Raw genomic sequence first — 17,407 nt, 5'->3', positions numbered from 1 at the left:
GTGGTGGCTCCTTCCTGAGGTCATGGGGCTCTGACCTGGTGTACCTTGTGACCTGTCCCCATCCCCTTGGTAGATCTGGAAAGGCAGAAGCGGAGCTGGACCCTGAATTTGTGGCTCAGGGAGACTGTGGGGTGAGCCCCATGGGAAGCTGCTGGGGTGCCCAGCCAGCACCCACCATCCTCCGCTGTCCAGCTCAGGGCCATGCCCATGCTTGGTGCTCATGTCACCTGGGGCAAAAGCCACCAGCAAAGCTGCCTGTGCCCAGCCCAAGATAGCAGCAGCAGCACCACCAGCAGCAGCAGCACAGGAGGGGTTAAGGAACAGGCAGCACTGACCCAGCACCATCTCAGTGCGGTTTCCTTCAGATGCCCAGATCTCTAAGAGGGGGAGAACAGCAAGCCAGAAAGATAAGGTGGCAGGAAGATGAAGAACAGGCTTGGAGCTATGAAATACCCCAACATAGAAACAAAAGGGAGGCTCAGCCAGGGCGGGAGAAGACAGCGGGGCCAAAGCACCCCAAGCAGCACCCGCTGCCCCAGTCCTACCCCTGGGCTTGCACCCCAGCTGGCACAAGTGTCTGTGGGGGTCCCTACAGGTCCCCAGCCCTGCCATGAGCCCTTGAATAGGGATGGGAGGGTACCCATGTGGGGTCTGCAGGGCAGGAACACCCCAACCTTGATGGTGGCTCCTCTGCCCCCAAGGAAGACTGTGGGCTGAGCGGAGCCCCCCAGCTCAGACACCTTTGAGGCACCAGGAGGCCACTCAGCTCAGAGGGGGTGGGCAGGGCTCTATGCCTTCCTCCAGCAGCTCCAGGCAGAGACACAGACACCATCATCCCTTTGGGAACTTTATTTCCAGCGTGCTGCTTGCTCTGCCCAGCAAACCCCTCTCCTAGTGTTACAGGTGCTGCAGCACAGGTGACCGACAGTGGCCAAAGTGCAAGTGATGTCCCCAGGAGCCAGGGCCAGGGGTGACATCCCCAGTGTTGTCCCACTGCAGCCATGGCCCCAGAGCCAGCGGGCTGGAGAGAAGCAGGGGAACACGTGTGGCCCTGGGGCAAAAGTCCTGAGTTACAAGTTTGTCTGTGCCAAACACCCACACGTGCACCCACACGTGCACCCATACACACACATGCACTTACATGTGCGCGCGCACACACACACACACGTGTACACACAGTGCTCAGCCCTTGGCTGAGCGTGGTCTCTGTGTCCAGAACGTGGCAGCATGGTACAGTCCATCCTGCCGATGCTGGGGCAAGCCCAGGTCCCTCTGCGGTGGCCTCAGGCCATCTGGTCAGTGCTGTGGAGCTGAGCGATGGGCGTCTGGCCAGGCACTGGCTCCTCCACAAAGCCACTGCTGTCGGACTGGCCACTGCTGGCATGCAGCATGAAGCCTGGAGCAGGGGGACACAGGACATGGGGACACGCGCTGGCACCAGGCACCCACTGGGCTGGCAGCCCCACTGTCCCCAGTGCCCCTCAGGAGGGTGGGGAACCCCCACAACTTACCTTTTTGGATCCTGATGGAGGGATGGAGGGACTGGACAGCTTCATTGCAAGCATCACAGTCGTCATCATTATCTTCCTCACTGGCGCTCAGCACCTGCAGGCAGGAAACGGCAGGGCGGGGTGAGGAGCTGCACCAGGTGAATGTGTCGGTGCACACGTGTGCATGAGGAGCTGTACTGGGCGAGTGTGTCAGTGCACACATGCATGAGGAGCTGCACCAGGTGAGTGTGTCAGTGCACACATGTGCATGTGCAAAAGTGCGTCAGTGCATGTGTGCACCCATGCATCCTCCTGTGTGTGTGCAAGGATGCTTGTACATATGTGCAATGATGCTTGTGCATATGTGCAAGCCCACACAGGCAAGCATGTGCGTGCAGGAGCTGGCCATCATGCCCATGACCCCAGCTCCCCCTTGCAAGAGGCTCCATTTGATGCTCTAAATCATTCAAACCTTAAAAGCCTGAGAATGCTCTGGAGACATTTCCTGCTCCAACTCCTTCCCACCCCGCGCCAGCTCACCCAGCATCACCCGCCAGCTGAAGGGACTCCCTGTACTGCTGCCCTCTGCTCCCAGCCCTCTCCAGCCCCCAACCCTTCTGCACCCATCACCTGGGCATCACCCCTCACCTCCTCCATCTCAAAGGAGTCCACCAGCTCCTGCCAGCTGCGACAGTGGAGCAAGGGGCCCTTCCCAGTGGGCTGCAGCCCCAGTGAATCACCCTGCTGCCGCCCAGGATCCCTCGGAGTACCCCCCTGGAATCGGCCCCTGCTCCACTGAGTCCAGTGGCCTCCAGCTCTTGGTGTGCCTGAGCCAGGGGAATGTACCCCAGTGGGGTCCAGGGGGTCTGGGTGGCACCCATGGGACCCTGCCATCCTCATGGAGGAGGTCCTCCAGGAGCCAAAACCAAAGCTGGAGTCCCCCTCAGATCTCAGCCCCTCTGAGCACTCGGGGGTCACCCACATCTGGCTGGCAGGGGGAGTCAGGGGACCCAGCGTCGTGGACAAGGTGGCATTCACCCATGGGGCAGCAGCATCCAGCCTGTGGTCCTCCATGGTGACCTGTGCTGCTCCCGCCAGGCACAGAGCATCCCCAGCCCCCTGAACCACTGCTGCAGGGCTGCCAACACTCCCCTGGCCATGGGGACAGGACCGCTCCAGGTGTCCCCACACAGCACCCACCAGTGCCCCTGTTGGGGCTGGCTGTGGGAATGGCTCCTGCTCTGCTCCGCAGCATGCTGGGGCATCCACACCACCTTGATGGGAACACACAGGGACACCCTGCACCAGCCATGGTGGTGGCAGCATTGGGGGACCACCCTTTGCTCCCCACTCGTGCTGCACCATCCCTGTGCGCCCACCCCTTCCCCAGCCCTTGAGGACATGGGCTGGGTCGAACCAAAACCTCTCCTCCCGCACCCGCTCCAGCACCTCCTGCACCACCTTCCCCATGGCACTGGGCTGGCTAGTGGGCACGGTGGGCACCCGGCCAGTCCCACGCGGGCTGTCCTCATCCCGCGGGGACATGTAGAGGCACATGGTGGACACAGCCTTCTTCAGACGCTCCACGGGCGAAAGGGTGCTGGGCTTGTTAGGGGTGATGCAGATGTCGGGGACATCTGGATAAGCCCAGGAGAGGTGGGAGGGGGAGATGCGCTGCACAGGGGTCCGTGAGACATAGGAGTAGAGGCAGAAGAAAGCATCTGCTGTGGCAGCCAGAGCCTGGACCTGCTGGAAGCGACCTGGGGGGGATGGGAGGAAATGGGGGGATTGGGGGTGGCTGTGGGCTGAGGGATGCCCGGTGAGGCTGGGAGATGGGGCAAGGGGCTGCAGCAGGGGTGGGGTGGGCTGGCTATGTTCTCCTAGCTCACGCATAGGGAAACTGAGGCACAGGAGCATCTTTCCCACCACCCCGAAGGGGAAAAGCCCAGCCAGCATGGTGGATCCCACTGTGGCTGTTGGCGTCTCCCCAGGCAGGGGGCTTGGGGACTCACTAGCCAGCATCAGGCAGGGGTCCTCCATCTCCATGCGCTGCACTTGGGCCTTGAGGAAGAGCTGGAAGTTGATGCCTTTGGCATGGGAAGGAGCTGAGAAGAAGCGTGCAGGGATGCGGGCCACAGCCCCCGGCTCACTCTGCACAAAGCCCAGGTTGTAGAGGATCTCCTCAGCATCCGCCTGCCACCACTCCAGGACCTCGGAGATGCTGCAGGGTAGGGGGCAGCCCCAGCTCAGCCCCACAGGGACCAGTCTCATGACAGAGTGACCTGACACCCCCCACCAGAGAACCCCCACCTCACTCCTACCTGGAGCTGGTCTTGGTGGTGAGGCTGGAGAGGGCACTGGATGCCATGCTGTGCCCCAGGTTGAGGTGCTTGTCCTGTGGAGCTCTGCAGCAAGGAGATGAGCAAAGGGGATAATGCCAGCAGGATGCACAGGGACAGTGCCCCCAGCCTCACTGCCAGCCTCCCCTGGGACCCCAGACCTCACCTGCCTGTGACCTTGTCGCTCCCTGGGAGCAGAAGAGCTGGAAAAAGGGAGCAGAGAGGCAGCAGGAAATGAGACGGGGTATTTTGGGAAAGGTCCCACACTCACCACCCTGGGAGATGTCCTTCCTGACAGCTACAGCCTGGAGCCTGTGGGGACACAGAGCTTGGGGACAGCCCAGCTCCACCAAAACCCTCCTGGAGGAAAAGCTACCAATGGTGGCTGACCCCCCAGGTCTGCTCCTGCCTGTCCCAAGACCCCCTGCCTCTGCCCGGACAGCCTGGGGACACCCCAGCACACCCAGGGGTGGCTCGTACCTTCAGCTCCCAGGGTCAGGTCATCCTCGAAGCTGGTCCCATTGCTCCCACACACTGCAAGAGAGAAAAGCTTTGCAAGGTGCAGGCACAGAGAGCTGGGGACAGGTCTCAAGGTCCTCAAAGACCCCCTGCTCATCACTCTGCATCTTGCATGCAGCCTATGGGCTGGGTGGGCTTTGGGGACATGCAGGGACCACCAGCCTCAGCCCCCCAGGAGAACCATGGTGGCAAAGCTGACATACCACAGGGGCCCGGCAAGCCCATCTCCTCTGGCAGGACTTCCCCCGATGACCTGCAAGAGAGCAAGACCCCAGTCACATCCCCATGCCCCTGTGCTGGGGGGCTGGAGGTGGAATGGGAGACCTGAGCAGAGGTGGGGACAGGGACACAGACGTTGGGGGACAGGGTGAGAGCAAGGAGACAGTGGCTGGGCTTGCAGGCAGGTGCTCCATGGTGGAATGCTCAGGAGAGGGGGGTCCCCTCAACAGACCCCCAATCCCAGACCCCTGTGAGACACTGGAGACCTCCCAGCATGGTGCAGGGGGGCGATGCTACCAGCCTGTTCTCCCAGCCCAGCCAGGGATTTTCTGGATGCATCCATGTGATGCCAGGCACAGGACTGACACCCCACGCTGGTGGCCCTGGCATGTAGCAGAGCCACAGCCAGGTGCCACCTGCGCTTCCTGCATGGGGGCATGCAGGCAGTGGGGAGGGAGTGACACCGCCATCCCACTGACACCCATGTGCCTGCTCAGGTGCAACTTCCAGGAAGGGCCAAGTGTGACCATGGTCCCACCACCCTCCCTGTCCCCGCAGTGACACCAACATTGTTGTGGGAATGGCGTTACGGCACAGGCACCCCCAGGGCTGCCCCCGCCTGCCGCCCAGCTCACCCACACTCCTGCAGCCACATCTCTATCTTGCTGGAGGGGTTTCCTGGGTGAGGGACAGAAACACCAATGAGATGAGCCAGCGCACAGGGACCCCCATCCCATCTGCAGCCCAGGGCCTCCCCAACCTTCGAGGAAGACATCGTCCAGGTGGGGTGGCTGTAGCTCAGGGACATCCTGCATGGCTGCGGCCGCCTCTTCCTCCACCGTGGTGGTCCGCCAGCACCGGCTTTGTCTGACCCATGCACGACGCTTCTCCCATGAGGAGGGGCTCAGCAGCGATGCTCCCTCCATGGCTGCAGCACCAGACAGGCCAGGATGGTACCTGCAGGGACAGGAGAGCCGTGAAGATGAAGGGTCTCCTCCAGCTCCTGTCCATGGTGTGGGACTATCGGGTGCTCTACAGGCAGGTGCTGGGTGGGCTCTGGGAAGCCCAGGGCTGCTCAGCCCCTGGCCAGACATTTCCCTGGGTGCCAACACTGCACCAAGGGGCTGGAGGGGGACGGGGATGGAGCTGCCGGAGGGAATGGAAGATCTGGTGGGGCTGAGATAAGGCATACAGAGCTGCACCACAGCTGGGCATGCTCCAGTACAGATGATGCAGAGCTCCAGAGTGTGGACCTTCCTCGCTGGCAAACGAGTGCCTCTCCCCCCAGCTCCCGTAGGGAGGTGGCTCTACATCCATCCCCAACCTGTCCTACAGCCCCTGAGCAAAGCAGGGTACCATGTCCCCAAGGAGTTCCCTGTTCCTGAAGGACCTGAAAGATTACAGGCTCCCAGCATCCAGCTCCTCCATGGCACCCACTGAGGACACCTGGTCCTTTGTCCTCTACCCTCCCCAGCACAGGTCCTGGCTGGGGACAGGGACACCCCCCCAGCACAGGCAGAACCCCACAGCACCCCTGCAGCCACAGGGGATGGGGTTCTCAAGCTGTATGCCTGCTCCAGCCACGCATCCCCTTAGCTGAGCACAGCCAGAGCAGGAGCACCCCAGTTCAGCAATCACCCAAGCATTGCTGGAACAGGAGCATCCGTCGAGCCGTCTCCTGCAGCACCAGCATCCTAATCCAGCCGTGGCCCACTGCACAGTTCATCCCCCACCCAACAGCACCTTGCCACAACCCTGCCAACAGTCCCCAGCAGAGGGAGGGCACCCTGTCACCATTTCCCCATTTCCCCTCTTGCCAGGCAGGGTGCAGGACAGGGTGAGGCCCTGGGCAGGACCCGGCAGCACCCACCTGGGCCACCCCAGACCCCCATGATGCTCAGGGCAAGGACATCACCCCCAGGCACCCGGCTGGGGGTAGTCAGGGAGCAGCGGCCTTGCAGCTGGGCTCTTCATCGAGGCCACATCCAGCCTGCCTGTGGCACGTGGCTGGGCAGTCTCCCCATCCCAGCCCCTCGGGAGCTGCAGAGCCAGGAGATGCTGTGACCACCCTGTGTAACCATTAACAGCCTACAGACCCCCTGGGCTGATAATGCTGCGGGGGCAAAGGGGCTTTGCAGAGCCCAGCGAGGGGCTGCGGCACACGGGACTGTGGTTGGGGGACCAAGCCAGGGCTCCTTTGTCCTGCTGCATCCCAGATCATCCCAGCCCCATGCCCTGCCACCCCCAGCCCTGTCTCCCTCAGCCCCTCTGGTCCCTACTCTGCTCCCCATCCCTTTGCTGCCATAAAAGAGTTTTCTATTTGCTCAGAGTAAGGGAATCGTCTCTCCCAAGTGCCCAGAATCCCCATCACACTCATGGCCCTTTTTCTTCCTTGCCCAAAACCCAGGTCCATCCATCTCCCATTCTTCTGCCCTCCATCTCTGCAACCCCCAGGTCCCCCCTACAACCCCTCATGGGCAAAACCACCCTCAAGTCCCCCTGCGTGGCTCTGGCACTCACCGGGGCAGGGGGCAGCTGGGCAGCCCCACCAAGCGCTGCCTATCTCTAGTGAGGGACCATCAGCCGTGGCATCCTGCTGCACCACCACCACACCCGGCCCCCGGCGGCATCTGTCGTCAGCAAGGAGGGAGGAAACTCATCTGTTTTGAAGAGGAAATTAAAAAAATCAACAGCCAAACCTCAAACGTTGACCCACATCCGCTACCACAACGGGAAAAACTTAATGAGCTGCCAGCGTGGGTGAGGGTGGCTAATAATAGCCCAGGCACCAACTGAGCCACACAGGTCACCCTTGCCATGGGCAACAGGGCACTCACCTTCTGGCGGGGTGTCCTGCACCCAGCCTGCCCTGAGGTCAGCTGTGGTACCCCAGTGGGGGTCCCAAGGCCCTGAGTTCCCCACAGAGCACGAGGTGCTGGCTCGGCTTTCCACAGGGGATGTGAGGAGGAGCAGGAGGTTTGCTTCACACCCCACAGCACCTGGCTCCCTCCCGGCTGAGCATCCCAGGGTCTAGCACACTGCCAAGCTGCCAATGCCAACATGCCAGTCAGGGAGTGCGGAATGGGTGTGTGGCACAGGTGGCTTATTGCCTGCTGGCCATGTGAGCCCAGCACGGCCCCAATAAGGGGCTCTGCCCAGGGTGGATGAGCCAGGCTGGGGGGAACCCATGGGGTGACAGATGAAGCCACCCCCGGTTTGAAGGGTGACAAGGGTGTGATGGAGACAGTTTTCCCTGCAGGTTATTTGCCAAGCTGGGCTGGCATCTCCAATCCCACCCTCCAGCGTCTCCTCCAGCAATGGAATGAAAGCACACAGAGGACATCTCCAACATGCAGACAGCACTCACCTCCAGTGGGGACATCACAGCTACCGAGGTAAGATCCCTGGTCCCTCATCCATGCCCTCAACTCCACCAGAAGTTGGGTTTCGGCAATATGGCAGCGAGGAGCCTGGGCACTGCCCCATCGTGAGCCACGATCCCGTCAAAAAAGGCAAGGAAGCTCCCAGCACAGAGCTGGCCAGGAATGGTGCTGCCCGCGGGAAGGATATTTTTAGCCTGTGAGTGCGGGTGAAGCCCTGAATTAACCGTTCCTCCTGCCCGGGGCTTCGGGGGGGGGCAGATGACTCAGGAGTGGCTTCACCTGGCACATCCCCTGCAAAGGGCAGGCATGTAGGCATGTCCCTGCTCACATCACCCCTTGTCTGGCTCCACTCCAGGGTGGGAGCGGGAAAACGGCCTTGTTCTCCCTGATCACATCCAGCACCCGAGATGCCAGGGCCTCGGGGGGGAGGACGGGCACAGAGCCCAAGGGTCGGGTGACATCGTATTTAGCAGCAAAGGGACCCAGGTTGCCACTAAGGTCCAAATATTGGCATTTTTGGCCCTGACAACAGACAGCTTAACCTCAATCCTGGGGCAGAACATTGCCCCCCCACACACACCCCAATTTCATATGCATTGCCATCCTCAAGCCCACTCTCATCACACTCTGCTCTCAGCCGTACACACCCACCATCACCATGCCGGCATCTGGACGCCAAGCAGGAGCCAGCCTGTGGCCCAGGCTCCATCTCTCCACTTCATCCTCCCCCACAAACTCCTCTGCTAGGTGCCTACACAGCTCCAAAGATATTTTTATTTCCCCGCTGGCCCCCAAGACTTTTTTTCCCTGACAGAAGCAGCCCCCGCTGCAGGGAGCCAGGATGCTCAGGCTGGATAGAAGCTGGGAAGGGTTTTCCTGTAAAAGCCCATTGAGGAGCGAAAGGAAATGGCTGTGGGCAGAGCACGGGTGGGCAGAGGGATGCGCAGGGATGCCCCCCCCCCCCATCACTCAGCAGCCACAGGGGTCCCTGGGGAGGAGGAGGACCCCTATCTAGGGGAGTGGGGACTGCAAAGGCAAAGCAGCCCTGCGGAGAGAAACCCAGTACCAGGAAGGATTAAACCCCAGGAGCAGGTACACCCCATGGGGGTGTCACCAAATGCAACCACAGGAGTGAGGGGCTGGGGACATGAGTGCAGGGGGCTGGAGAGGGGCACAGCAGCACAAAGTGGCATTTTACCAAGTGCTTTTTGCATCAGTAATTAATGGTGGCTGCATCACATCGGAGCAGGACACCAGGACACGGCCCTGGGGAGCCACTGGGTTTGGGGATGAGGGGCCGTTCATGCAGGGGTTTGGGTGATCCTGCTCCCATTTCACCCCCTGCAGAGCACCCCGCTTTTCTGGCAGCACCCTTGCCCAGATGCCCAGCGCCCTGTGGCCACACACCGCCGGCAGCAGCATCCCCTTCCCACACTGCCCTGGCCCCGCCATGGGGACCCCCCAGTGCCTGCTCCCTGCCCGGCGGAGGGCACAGCCCGGGCACCCGGGGGATCAGGCAGCCCCTGCCGCTGCCTCCCCTCCTGCCTGACCTAGTTAGTGAGTTCCTCCTGCCAGATCCCAGCAGCCTCCTGCCTGCATGAATAAGTGATGGGACACACATTCATGGCGGCTGTGGCAGGGCGCCCCCAGCCCCCCAGAGCTCCCCCCTCCCTGCCCCAAGTCCTGGGGGCTTTGCTGGGTGGGGGTGCATGGGGTACGGGGGTGCATTGCACCGGAGGGGCGCAGCCCTGTTGCAGGAGACAAGGGGTGGGGTGGGGGGTGGGGGGGCAGCCCCCGACATGGGTGGGGGCACCCTGCAGACCCCCACCCTGTGCCCCCTCCCCCCAGGATGTTGCCCACCTCAATCCTACAACTAAATTTTTCATCCTCTTTTTTTTTTTTTTTTTTTTAGGGTGTCCCCACAAGCTTGCTGCCCACAGCATCCGTGTCCCCGGGATGCCCAGGCCCCTGTGGCCAGCCCGTCCATCCATCTGTCCTGTCCACTGGCACCAGGCTGACCCACGTCCCCTCCAGGACCCACTCTCACCCCGCTGGGACCCCCCCTCCGATGCATCCAGCGGGGGGCTGACACCACACCAAGCCCCTTCCATTGCCCTGCAATTAACAGCCTCATTAGGACAGACAAGGGGCGCAGGGCTGGTCACTGCAGAAGGGGGCACAGTCCCCGAGAGCTGCTGGCTGTGTCCCTGGCCCCGCGAGGCCAAGTGCAGGTGAACGATGGCAAGGCCACCCCGTGTCAAAACAGGTGCTGCCGGACTTTGGCCATCCCTGCTGGCACCCGACGGGACCTCCTGGGAAGCCCCCCCGGGGGAGCACCCGTCCCTGTCCTTGTCACTCCCCCTGACAGGCCCTGACCTGGCTGTGCGCACGTGTGTGGGGACTGCATGTGTATGCACACATCTGCAGGTGCACGCGCACACACCCGCCTGCGTGTCATGGGGTGTGCATGTGCATGCACACGCGTGTCAGCGTATGTGTGTGTGAGCATGTCCGAGCATGCAAGAGCATGTGCCGATCAGTGTCCGTCTGTGTGCCCGCCTGTCCTGGTGTCCATCTACCTGTGCCTGGCTGTCCCACTGCTTGTGTGGCTGTCTCCGCAAGTCACTGTGTGCCGGTGCCCGTGTCCAGGAGTCCATCAGTCCAGGTGTGTGCCTCTGTGTTCACGTGCCTGTCTGTGTGTCCATCCCTGCGTCGTCACCCACATGTCTGTCCCTGCATCCCTTTGCCCACGTGCCTCTGCGCCCCAGCGCCTGTCCTGCTGTCTGTCCATTCCAAGGCCTGTCTGTCTGTCCTTGTTTCTGCGTGTCTGTCCCAGTGTCCTGGAGCTTCTTTTTGTGTCCGTGTCTCTGTCCTGTTGTCCCAGGGTCCATCCACGTGTCCATCCTTGTGTCCAAATCTCTGTCCTTGTGTCCTGGAGTCTGTCCTTGTGCCTGTGTGTCTGTCCCTTTGTCCCAGGGTTTGCCCATGTATCTGTCCTCGTGTCCACGTCTGTCTATGTGTCCTGGGGCCTGTCTATGTGTCTGTCCTTGCCTCCATGTGTTTCTGTCCCTGTGTCCCAGGGTCCATCCATGCTGCCACTGTGTCCCGGGGTCCATCCCTGTGTCTGTGTGTCTGTCCCTGTGTCCCAGGGTCCGTGCCTGTGTCCATGTGTCTGTCCCTGTGTCCGTCCCTGTGTCCCGGGGTCAGTCCCTGTGTCCCCGGGGTCCATCCCTGTGTCCGTGTGTCATGGAGCCCATCCCTGTGTTCATTGCGTCCGTCCCTGTGTCCCAGGGTCCGTGTCCGTGTGTCTGTCCCTGTGTCCCAGCCCTGTCCATGTGTCCATCCCAGTGTCCCGGCGCGTGGTCCCAGTGCCCCCCTCTCCGTCCCTGCGTCTGTCCTGGCGGGTCCCACCGCCCACCCGTGCGCGCCGCGGGCGGGGGCGGGGCGGGGCGGGGCGGGGCGGGGCGGGGCAGCCCGGGCAGGGCCGGGAGCCGCCGGGAGCCGCCGGGAGCCGCCGGAGCCGCCGCCCGCCATGGAGCCCAACAGCCCCCGCAAGATCCAGTTCACGGTGCCGCTGCTGGAGCCGCACCTCGACCCGGAGGCGGCCGAGCAGGTGGGGGGGGGCAGGCACCGGCGGGGGGGCGGGGACACCGGGTGGACACCGGGGCTGGGGGGCGCGGGGGGAGCCGGGGGGTCCTGCCGGGAGCGGGGGGGACAGCGGGCGGTGCGGGGGATTGCGGGCACGGCAAGGGCAGGCCCGGGGGTGGGGGGGTCACCGAGCGGCCCCCGTGCAACTGCCGTGGTGCCGGGGCGGTGGGTGATAACGGGGACGCGCCCGGGCGCTGCCAGGTGGGTGCAACCGCCCCGGCACTGGGGACACTGGGGGACACCTTCCCGAGTTCCACACACACCCCGCAGAGCAGCCCCCGCTGTACCGCGGCCACCCCCGTGGGCTCGGGGCTGTCTGTGCCCGTAGGGACCGGGTGGCCGTGCCAGGGCCATGTGCTGGCTCAGCGACACCGCGGGAGCCATCCCGGGCCGGGTATAAGGTTACCGCCCGCCCGGGCCCTCCCCCGGGCCCTCCGGCCCTTGCTCAACCCCTGCTCCACTGGAGGGGATCCCAGAATAACCTCGGGGCCGGGGCAGCGCAGCTGGGGGGCACGGCAGGGCTGAGGGCTGCCCGCAGGGGACCAGGAGCCCCTTTGGGCAGCCTGACCCCCCTCCCTGCCCGCCTCGCCCCACTCTGGCAATGCCCCTGCACCCTGGGGGCTGCAGGGGACAAGAGGAGTCCTGGGGGGACCACCTAGCCACACCGCAGTCCCCATCATCGCCAGGCATGGGAAGCTCTGCAGGCGCTTGAGGATGCTGATGGGGTGGGGGGGACTCTAGCCAGTGGTCCCAGCTGAGTTCCCCCACCCAGACTGGGGGTCCCTAGTAGCCAGGTGGCTCCTGGCTGAGTTACATCCGTGTGCCAGCGGCGCCGAGGCACGTGTGGGCCACCTCCCTGGCAAGCATCTCACTGTCGCTAAATACGGCCACGCACCATCTGGGGCTGCTCACAGCTCATTTGCAGCACGGCCCCCCCAGGAGGGGAGGGCAAGAGCCAAGGAGGGGGTGAGTGCAAGACCCCCAGCACCTGCCCCGGCTGCAGTGAGGAGCAGGGGTGCTCACGCCCACCTCCCATCACAGCCAGGCTACGGGAGGCCCAGGCATGACCCTGCCCTGGGGAGTCCCCTGCTTGTCCTTGCCTCAGTTTCCCCTCCCAGGGGAATTCAGCCACGTTTCGGCGTCTGTCAGAGCCCTGGTTTGGCAGTGCTTGGTGGTGTGGCAGGGCCCCAACAGCCAGCCCCATGTGGTGGCAGTAGGTGACAATGCTGATGTCCCCTCCCTGCATTTACAGCTCCCCTTTTTTGGGGTGTCCCTGCAGAGGAAGGCCTGATGTGGGTTCCCCTCATTGGGGGCTTGCGCTGATGGGGAGCTCAGATGTGTCAGTCCCTTGCCAGGCTGCAGCACAATGTCCCTGTGTCCTGCAGAGTTGTCCCCAAGCCTGTCCAGCCCCACCCTCCAAAAGAACCTTGTCCCCATGGACTTTCTTGGGTCTCCACTGGTCCCGCAGCCACTTGACCCCCACCTCTGGCAAGAGCATCCACCTGCCCTGGCACTCCTGGGTGCCACCCACGGGTGCCAAGCCTGGTCCAGGGGTTTGTCCTGCACCTCTGCCCAGGACCCCAGCTCCACCCTGCGCACTGCGTGTCCCCAAGGCTGGAGGAGGACCATCTGGGGGTGTTTGCTCCCATCATGTTGAGAGATGAGCTGGACCCATCCCATTCCCATCCCCGATGATGTTCCCATCCCAGCTCACCCCTGGATCCAGAGGGAGCAGCCCCCCAGCGATGCCATGCCTGCTGCAGGCTGCCAGGGCTGGGACCTCTGCCACTCTCAGTCATGGTGGCTCTTAATCGATGGTGGAGATCGATCTAAAAATAGCAGCGGCAGGAGAGTGCAGCGCCCCAGCCGAACTGGGGATGGAGGGAGGGAGGAACAGAGGGATGAAGGATGGACAGACCAGAGCATCCCTTCCCAGGATGTTGGGGTGGGAGCTGTGTCGACGCCTGCATCCCCTGCCTGGTCTGGAGCAGGAAGGGGAGCACAGCTCAGGGGGCTCAGCTCCACCTGGGTGACCTTGAGCAGGTGGCACCAGTGTCCCCCACCCCACCCCAGTGCTGGGTGGCTGCACCATGGGGCACAACCCTGCCCCACACCTGGGGGAGGCTTCCGAGGTGCTAGAGCAGCCCGGGGGTGGCTCTGGCTTCCCCCAGTCCCTCACCAGGAGCTGCGGGGCCGCATTCAGCCCCGGGGGGAGCCCAGTGCAGCCCAGCCCCATCGCTGGGCTGGGGGGGTGGGGCGCGGTTGAACCCCAGCCTCACAGTGCAGGCTGATCGGTGGGTCCCTGGCAGGGCCAGGGCGATTCCCGACAATTCCCAGCTCCCTGTAATCTCCGTTTAAAATCCAGATCGCAGGTTTCTATGGCAACGGGGCCGACACAGAGAAGATGCGCTGGGGGGGCCGAGGCTGGGGGAGGTGGGGAGGGGGCTCCCTTTCGCCCGCCCAGCTGCTCGCCTGCCTCATTAGCATCTCATTAGGCATCCCGCCTTGTTAGGGAATCCTCGCTGGGAAATTCTTTTTTTTTTTTTTTTGAGCAACTCAGTTAGTGGGTCAGTGGGGAAAGGGGGCGAGGGAGCGCCTGTGGGATGTGATGTCACTGCTGTCACCACTGCCAGCCCTGACACTGGACAAAGCTACTGAACCCTCCAAATGGGCCACCAAACCCCCCTGATGGCACCGAGAGGGGGAACATGGGGTAGGAGCAGTGCAGGATGCTCGAGGTGACCTTGGGCAAGGACACAGTGCCCACAGAGGAAGGGCAGGTCCCCGGCAGTGTTGCCGTACCGATGTCCCCGCGCGCTTCCTGGGGCTGGGGTATAATTAGCTCCCAGCTGTCATTAGGGCTGGCCAGGAGATGTTGATTTAAAAGACACGTGTGTCCAGGCACGGGAGCCGCTGGGTTCAGGGCCCCAGCCAGCAGCCTCCGTCCCCATGGGGCTGCCACTGCCCCAGAGACGAGGACGTTGCGGGGGGGTCTTGGTGCTGGTGGGGCTCTAGGTGGGTGTGGTGGGGCTGGGAGTGCAGCTGCAGGTTCCAACTCTCTCCTGTTGTACCCTCCCAGATCCGGAGGCGCCGACCGACTCCTGCCAACCTGGTCCTGAGCAGCGACCAGTCATCCCCAGGTGGGTCTTCGCAGGTATCACCCCGCCACCCCAGGCTCCAGCCCAGCCAGGGAGCCCCCCAGCAGGGTGCTCAGGACCACAGCACACTGTTGCAGTGGGACTCATCCTTCACCCTGGCACAGCAGCACCCCATGTCCCCCACCCTGGAACTGTCCCCATGTCCCACCCAGCCCCGCTCAACCCCCACCCACTCCAGGGCTGCACTCCCAGGATCGGGCCCCAGTATCACTCAGCCCATCCATCTCTGGGGGAAGCAACTGGCTGTGACACTGTGCCAGGAACACTGGGGTCGCCAGCACAGGGCCACCCTGCTGGCACAGGGAGCAGGGGACACCAGCTGTGACATTTAAGTGCTCCTTGGTCATCAGCCCAACCTGGCATGTGGCCTTTGGGGATGGGCTCCTACATGTGGCTGTGTCACAGCCTCCCTGCCCCACCCAGCTGGGTGGTGTCATCTGTCCCCTGCTTTGGGGACACCCCAGTGGATGGGACATTGTCCCCAAGTGCCACCTCCAGACCCTGCACCCACTCGGGGCAGCAGCTCTGGCTGTGAATAAACCAGCTCCATGTGACTAAGCATCATCCCAGGGTGGGTCAGGATGTGGTCTAGGGGCTGCCAGCCTGGCCCTGGCCCTGGTGCGGGGACACTGCCAGCCACCCTAGCACGGCAGGGGATGGGATGCAGGTTCCTGTGGCAACGCAGGGGGGTGATGACAATGCTGGGGCAGGGAGCAGGACTGTCCTGACAGCACCCACAGCCATGCTGAGCACCTACGGGTGACAAACAGACCCAGTGGGGCCGAATTCGCATTGGGGGTGCAGGATGGAGCACAGCACCCCACACCTTCTGCTGAACCGTGGGTCCTACTGCCACCCCCTCTGTTGCTCCCCCAGAGATCGATGAAGACCGGCTGCCCAACCCACTGCTGAAGGTAGGTGCTGCTGTCACAAGGGGCTGTGGGGGAGCCCCCAGCCCCTCGGTGTACCCCAGTGTACCCCTGGCCCCCACTCACGCACCTCGCCTTGCCTTGCAGTCGGGTCTGGCCATGTCGCCCCGGCAGAGGAAGAAGGTTTCCCGCACCACCCCGACCATGAAAGGTATTTGGGGGGGGACACAAGGTGACGTTCCCCCCAGAACCGCAGGGGACGTGCAGCTGGGATGCCACCACCTTTGCGCTGGCCTTGGACCTGCCCAGGGCAGAGCATGGCCGTGCCTGTGGGCATGGCAAGTGCCACCAGAGGGGACAGGAGGCCACCAGGCTGCATCTCCTCATTGTCACCGGGAGCATGGGGACGGTCACCACTGCCCCCCGCATCCCCCACAGCACCGCTCCCTGCCTGGCAGAACTGCAGATGATGGTGGAGCATCACCTGTGCAAGCAGGCGCAGGGTGAGGAGGAGGAGGAGGTAGCTGCCACCAGCCAGGAGCGTGGTCCTGGCCACTGCCACCACGGTGACACCGAGCACAGCCACAGCCCTGGCGGCACCTGCCCGCTGGCGATGCACGAGGGTGGCCCTGGCCCCGGTGGCAAGCGTGAGTACCAGCACTACCCTGGGAGCCTCCACACACCCGGAGCCAGGGGGTTTGGGGGGGCTGGGGGGTGCGGTGAGGGGCTGGAACTCAGCCTCTGCCCCACAGTGCCCGCAGGGACCCACGGGGATGGGCGGCAAAGCCTGGCTGAGGAGGGCACCCATATAGCACCAAAGGAAGGCGCCAGCAAGGGCACTGCCAGCAGCCAGTAGGTACGTACTGGGGCAGTGCGGGGGCACTGGGGCAGTGTGGGGGCACTGGGAGGCACTGGGGCACTGTACTGGGGCAGTGTGGGGGGCACTGAGACAGAAGGTGGTACTGGGGCACTGTATTGGGACACTGGGGGGGCACTGGAGCACTGTCCTAGGACACTGAGGGGTTACTGGGGCACCATGGAGGTATCCTGGGCCCTGGGCCAGGGAAGGGGAAGGTGGCACGGGGCGAGGGTGGCTCTGGTATTGCTGGGGCCTTCCTCAGTAGGGACCCCCCACCACAGATGCCATCCCCAGCGTGACTGTCCTCTGTCCCCAGGTGCCAGTGGCAGCAGGAGCGTGGCCGCGGCCAGGTCGAAGGAGCCAAACACCACGTTGTTTTTTTTTATCCAATCGTTTTCTAAGATTTTGGCTGTTTTGGGGCTTCCAGAGGATTTTTTTTTTTTTACTGCTGTGGGCAGGTCCCCGCCCCGGGCAGGGGCTCTGAGGAGAATGGCGAGCCAGGCTGCCTGCCCTGTCCCCTCACCCCCCTACAAACAAGTCCCCAGGACAGGTGACACTGGGGACACCAAGCAGCACCCTCCCCAGCATGGCTCATGGCCGCCCCTCTCCCCCCCCCCCCCCGAGCTGTCCCCAGGGTCACATCCCCAGGCGTCCCACTGTCACCAATCCCCCCAGGCTGGGGGACATGCAGCCCTGTTGCTCCCAGGCACTCGGGAAGCTGCACCCCATGTGACACACACATGTGTGCATGCACACGCAGGTTGGTGTGCATGCTTGCACATGTGTGATAGGGGTGTGCACATGCATGCACCTGTGGGGGAGACCCAGGCATTTGCACACACCCCCTTCCTTGTGCACACATGTGTGTGCACACATGGACATGGGGGGGCATGCCTGTGCACTTTGCACATGTGATTCGCATG

General features: G+C 63.3%; 2 protein-coding genes across 5 annotated transcripts; one reads left to right on the top strand and one right to left on the bottom strand.

The window, feature by feature from the left end:
- Positions 1-834: 834 nt before the first annotated feature.
- Positions 835-8,040, bottom strand: TESPA1 (thymocyte expressed, positive selection associated 1). Of its 4 annotated transcripts, none has more exons than XM_027800942.2 (12): positions 7,935-8,040; positions 7,088-7,227; positions 5,328-5,524; positions 5,203-5,245; positions 4,552-4,601; positions 4,310-4,363; positions 3,996-4,032; positions 3,812-3,895; positions 3,503-3,711; positions 2,139-3,250; positions 1,512-1,605; positions 835-1,396 (listed from the first exon to the last, which is right to left on the bottom strand). In XM_027800942.2, the coding sequence occupies exons 3-12, from the start codon at positions 5,491-5,493 to the stop codon at positions 1,284-1,286; spliced, it is 1,962 nt and encodes a 653-aa protein (XP_027656743.1). In that variant the 5' UTR covers positions 5,494-5,524; positions 7,088-7,227; positions 7,935-8,040; the 3' UTR covers positions 835-1,283. The 4 variants fall into 4 exon arrangements, with proteins under 4 accessions (XP_027656743.1, XP_014132956.1, XP_027656744.1 ...); XM_014277481.3 differs by having other exon boundaries at positions 2,940-3,250; positions 7,935-8,034; XM_027800943.2 differs by lacking the exons at positions 5,328-5,524; positions 7,088-7,227; positions 7,935-8,040 and having other exon boundaries at positions 3,996-4,141; positions 5,203-5,221.
- Positions 8,041-11,433: 3,393 nt separating this feature from the next.
- Positions 11,434-17,099, top strand: PPP1R1A (protein phosphatase 1 regulatory inhibitor subunit 1A). The gene is made up of 7 exons (XM_055697286.1): positions 11,434-11,563; positions 14,678-14,738; positions 15,633-15,670; positions 15,773-15,836; positions 16,084-16,272; positions 16,387-16,481; positions 16,801-17,099. The coding sequence occupies exons 1-6, from the start codon at positions 11,483-11,485 to the stop codon at positions 16,479-16,481; spliced, it is 528 nt and encodes a 175-aa protein (XP_055553261.1). The 5' UTR covers positions 11,434-11,482; the 3' UTR covers positions 16,801-17,099.
- The last annotated feature ends 308 nt before the right edge of the window (positions 17,100-17,407 follow it).

This window comes from Falco cherrug, chromosome 19 (genome assembly GCF_023634085.1).
Source record: "Falco cherrug isolate bFalChe1 chromosome 19, bFalChe1.pri, whole genome shotgun sequence".
In the NCBI taxonomy this organism is placed as follows: Eukaryota; Metazoa; Chordata; class Aves; order Falconiformes; family Falconidae; genus Falco; species Falco cherrug.
The sequence above is the reverse complement of the archived record's forward strand: the minus strand, read 5'-3'. Positions and strand labels throughout refer to the sequence as shown.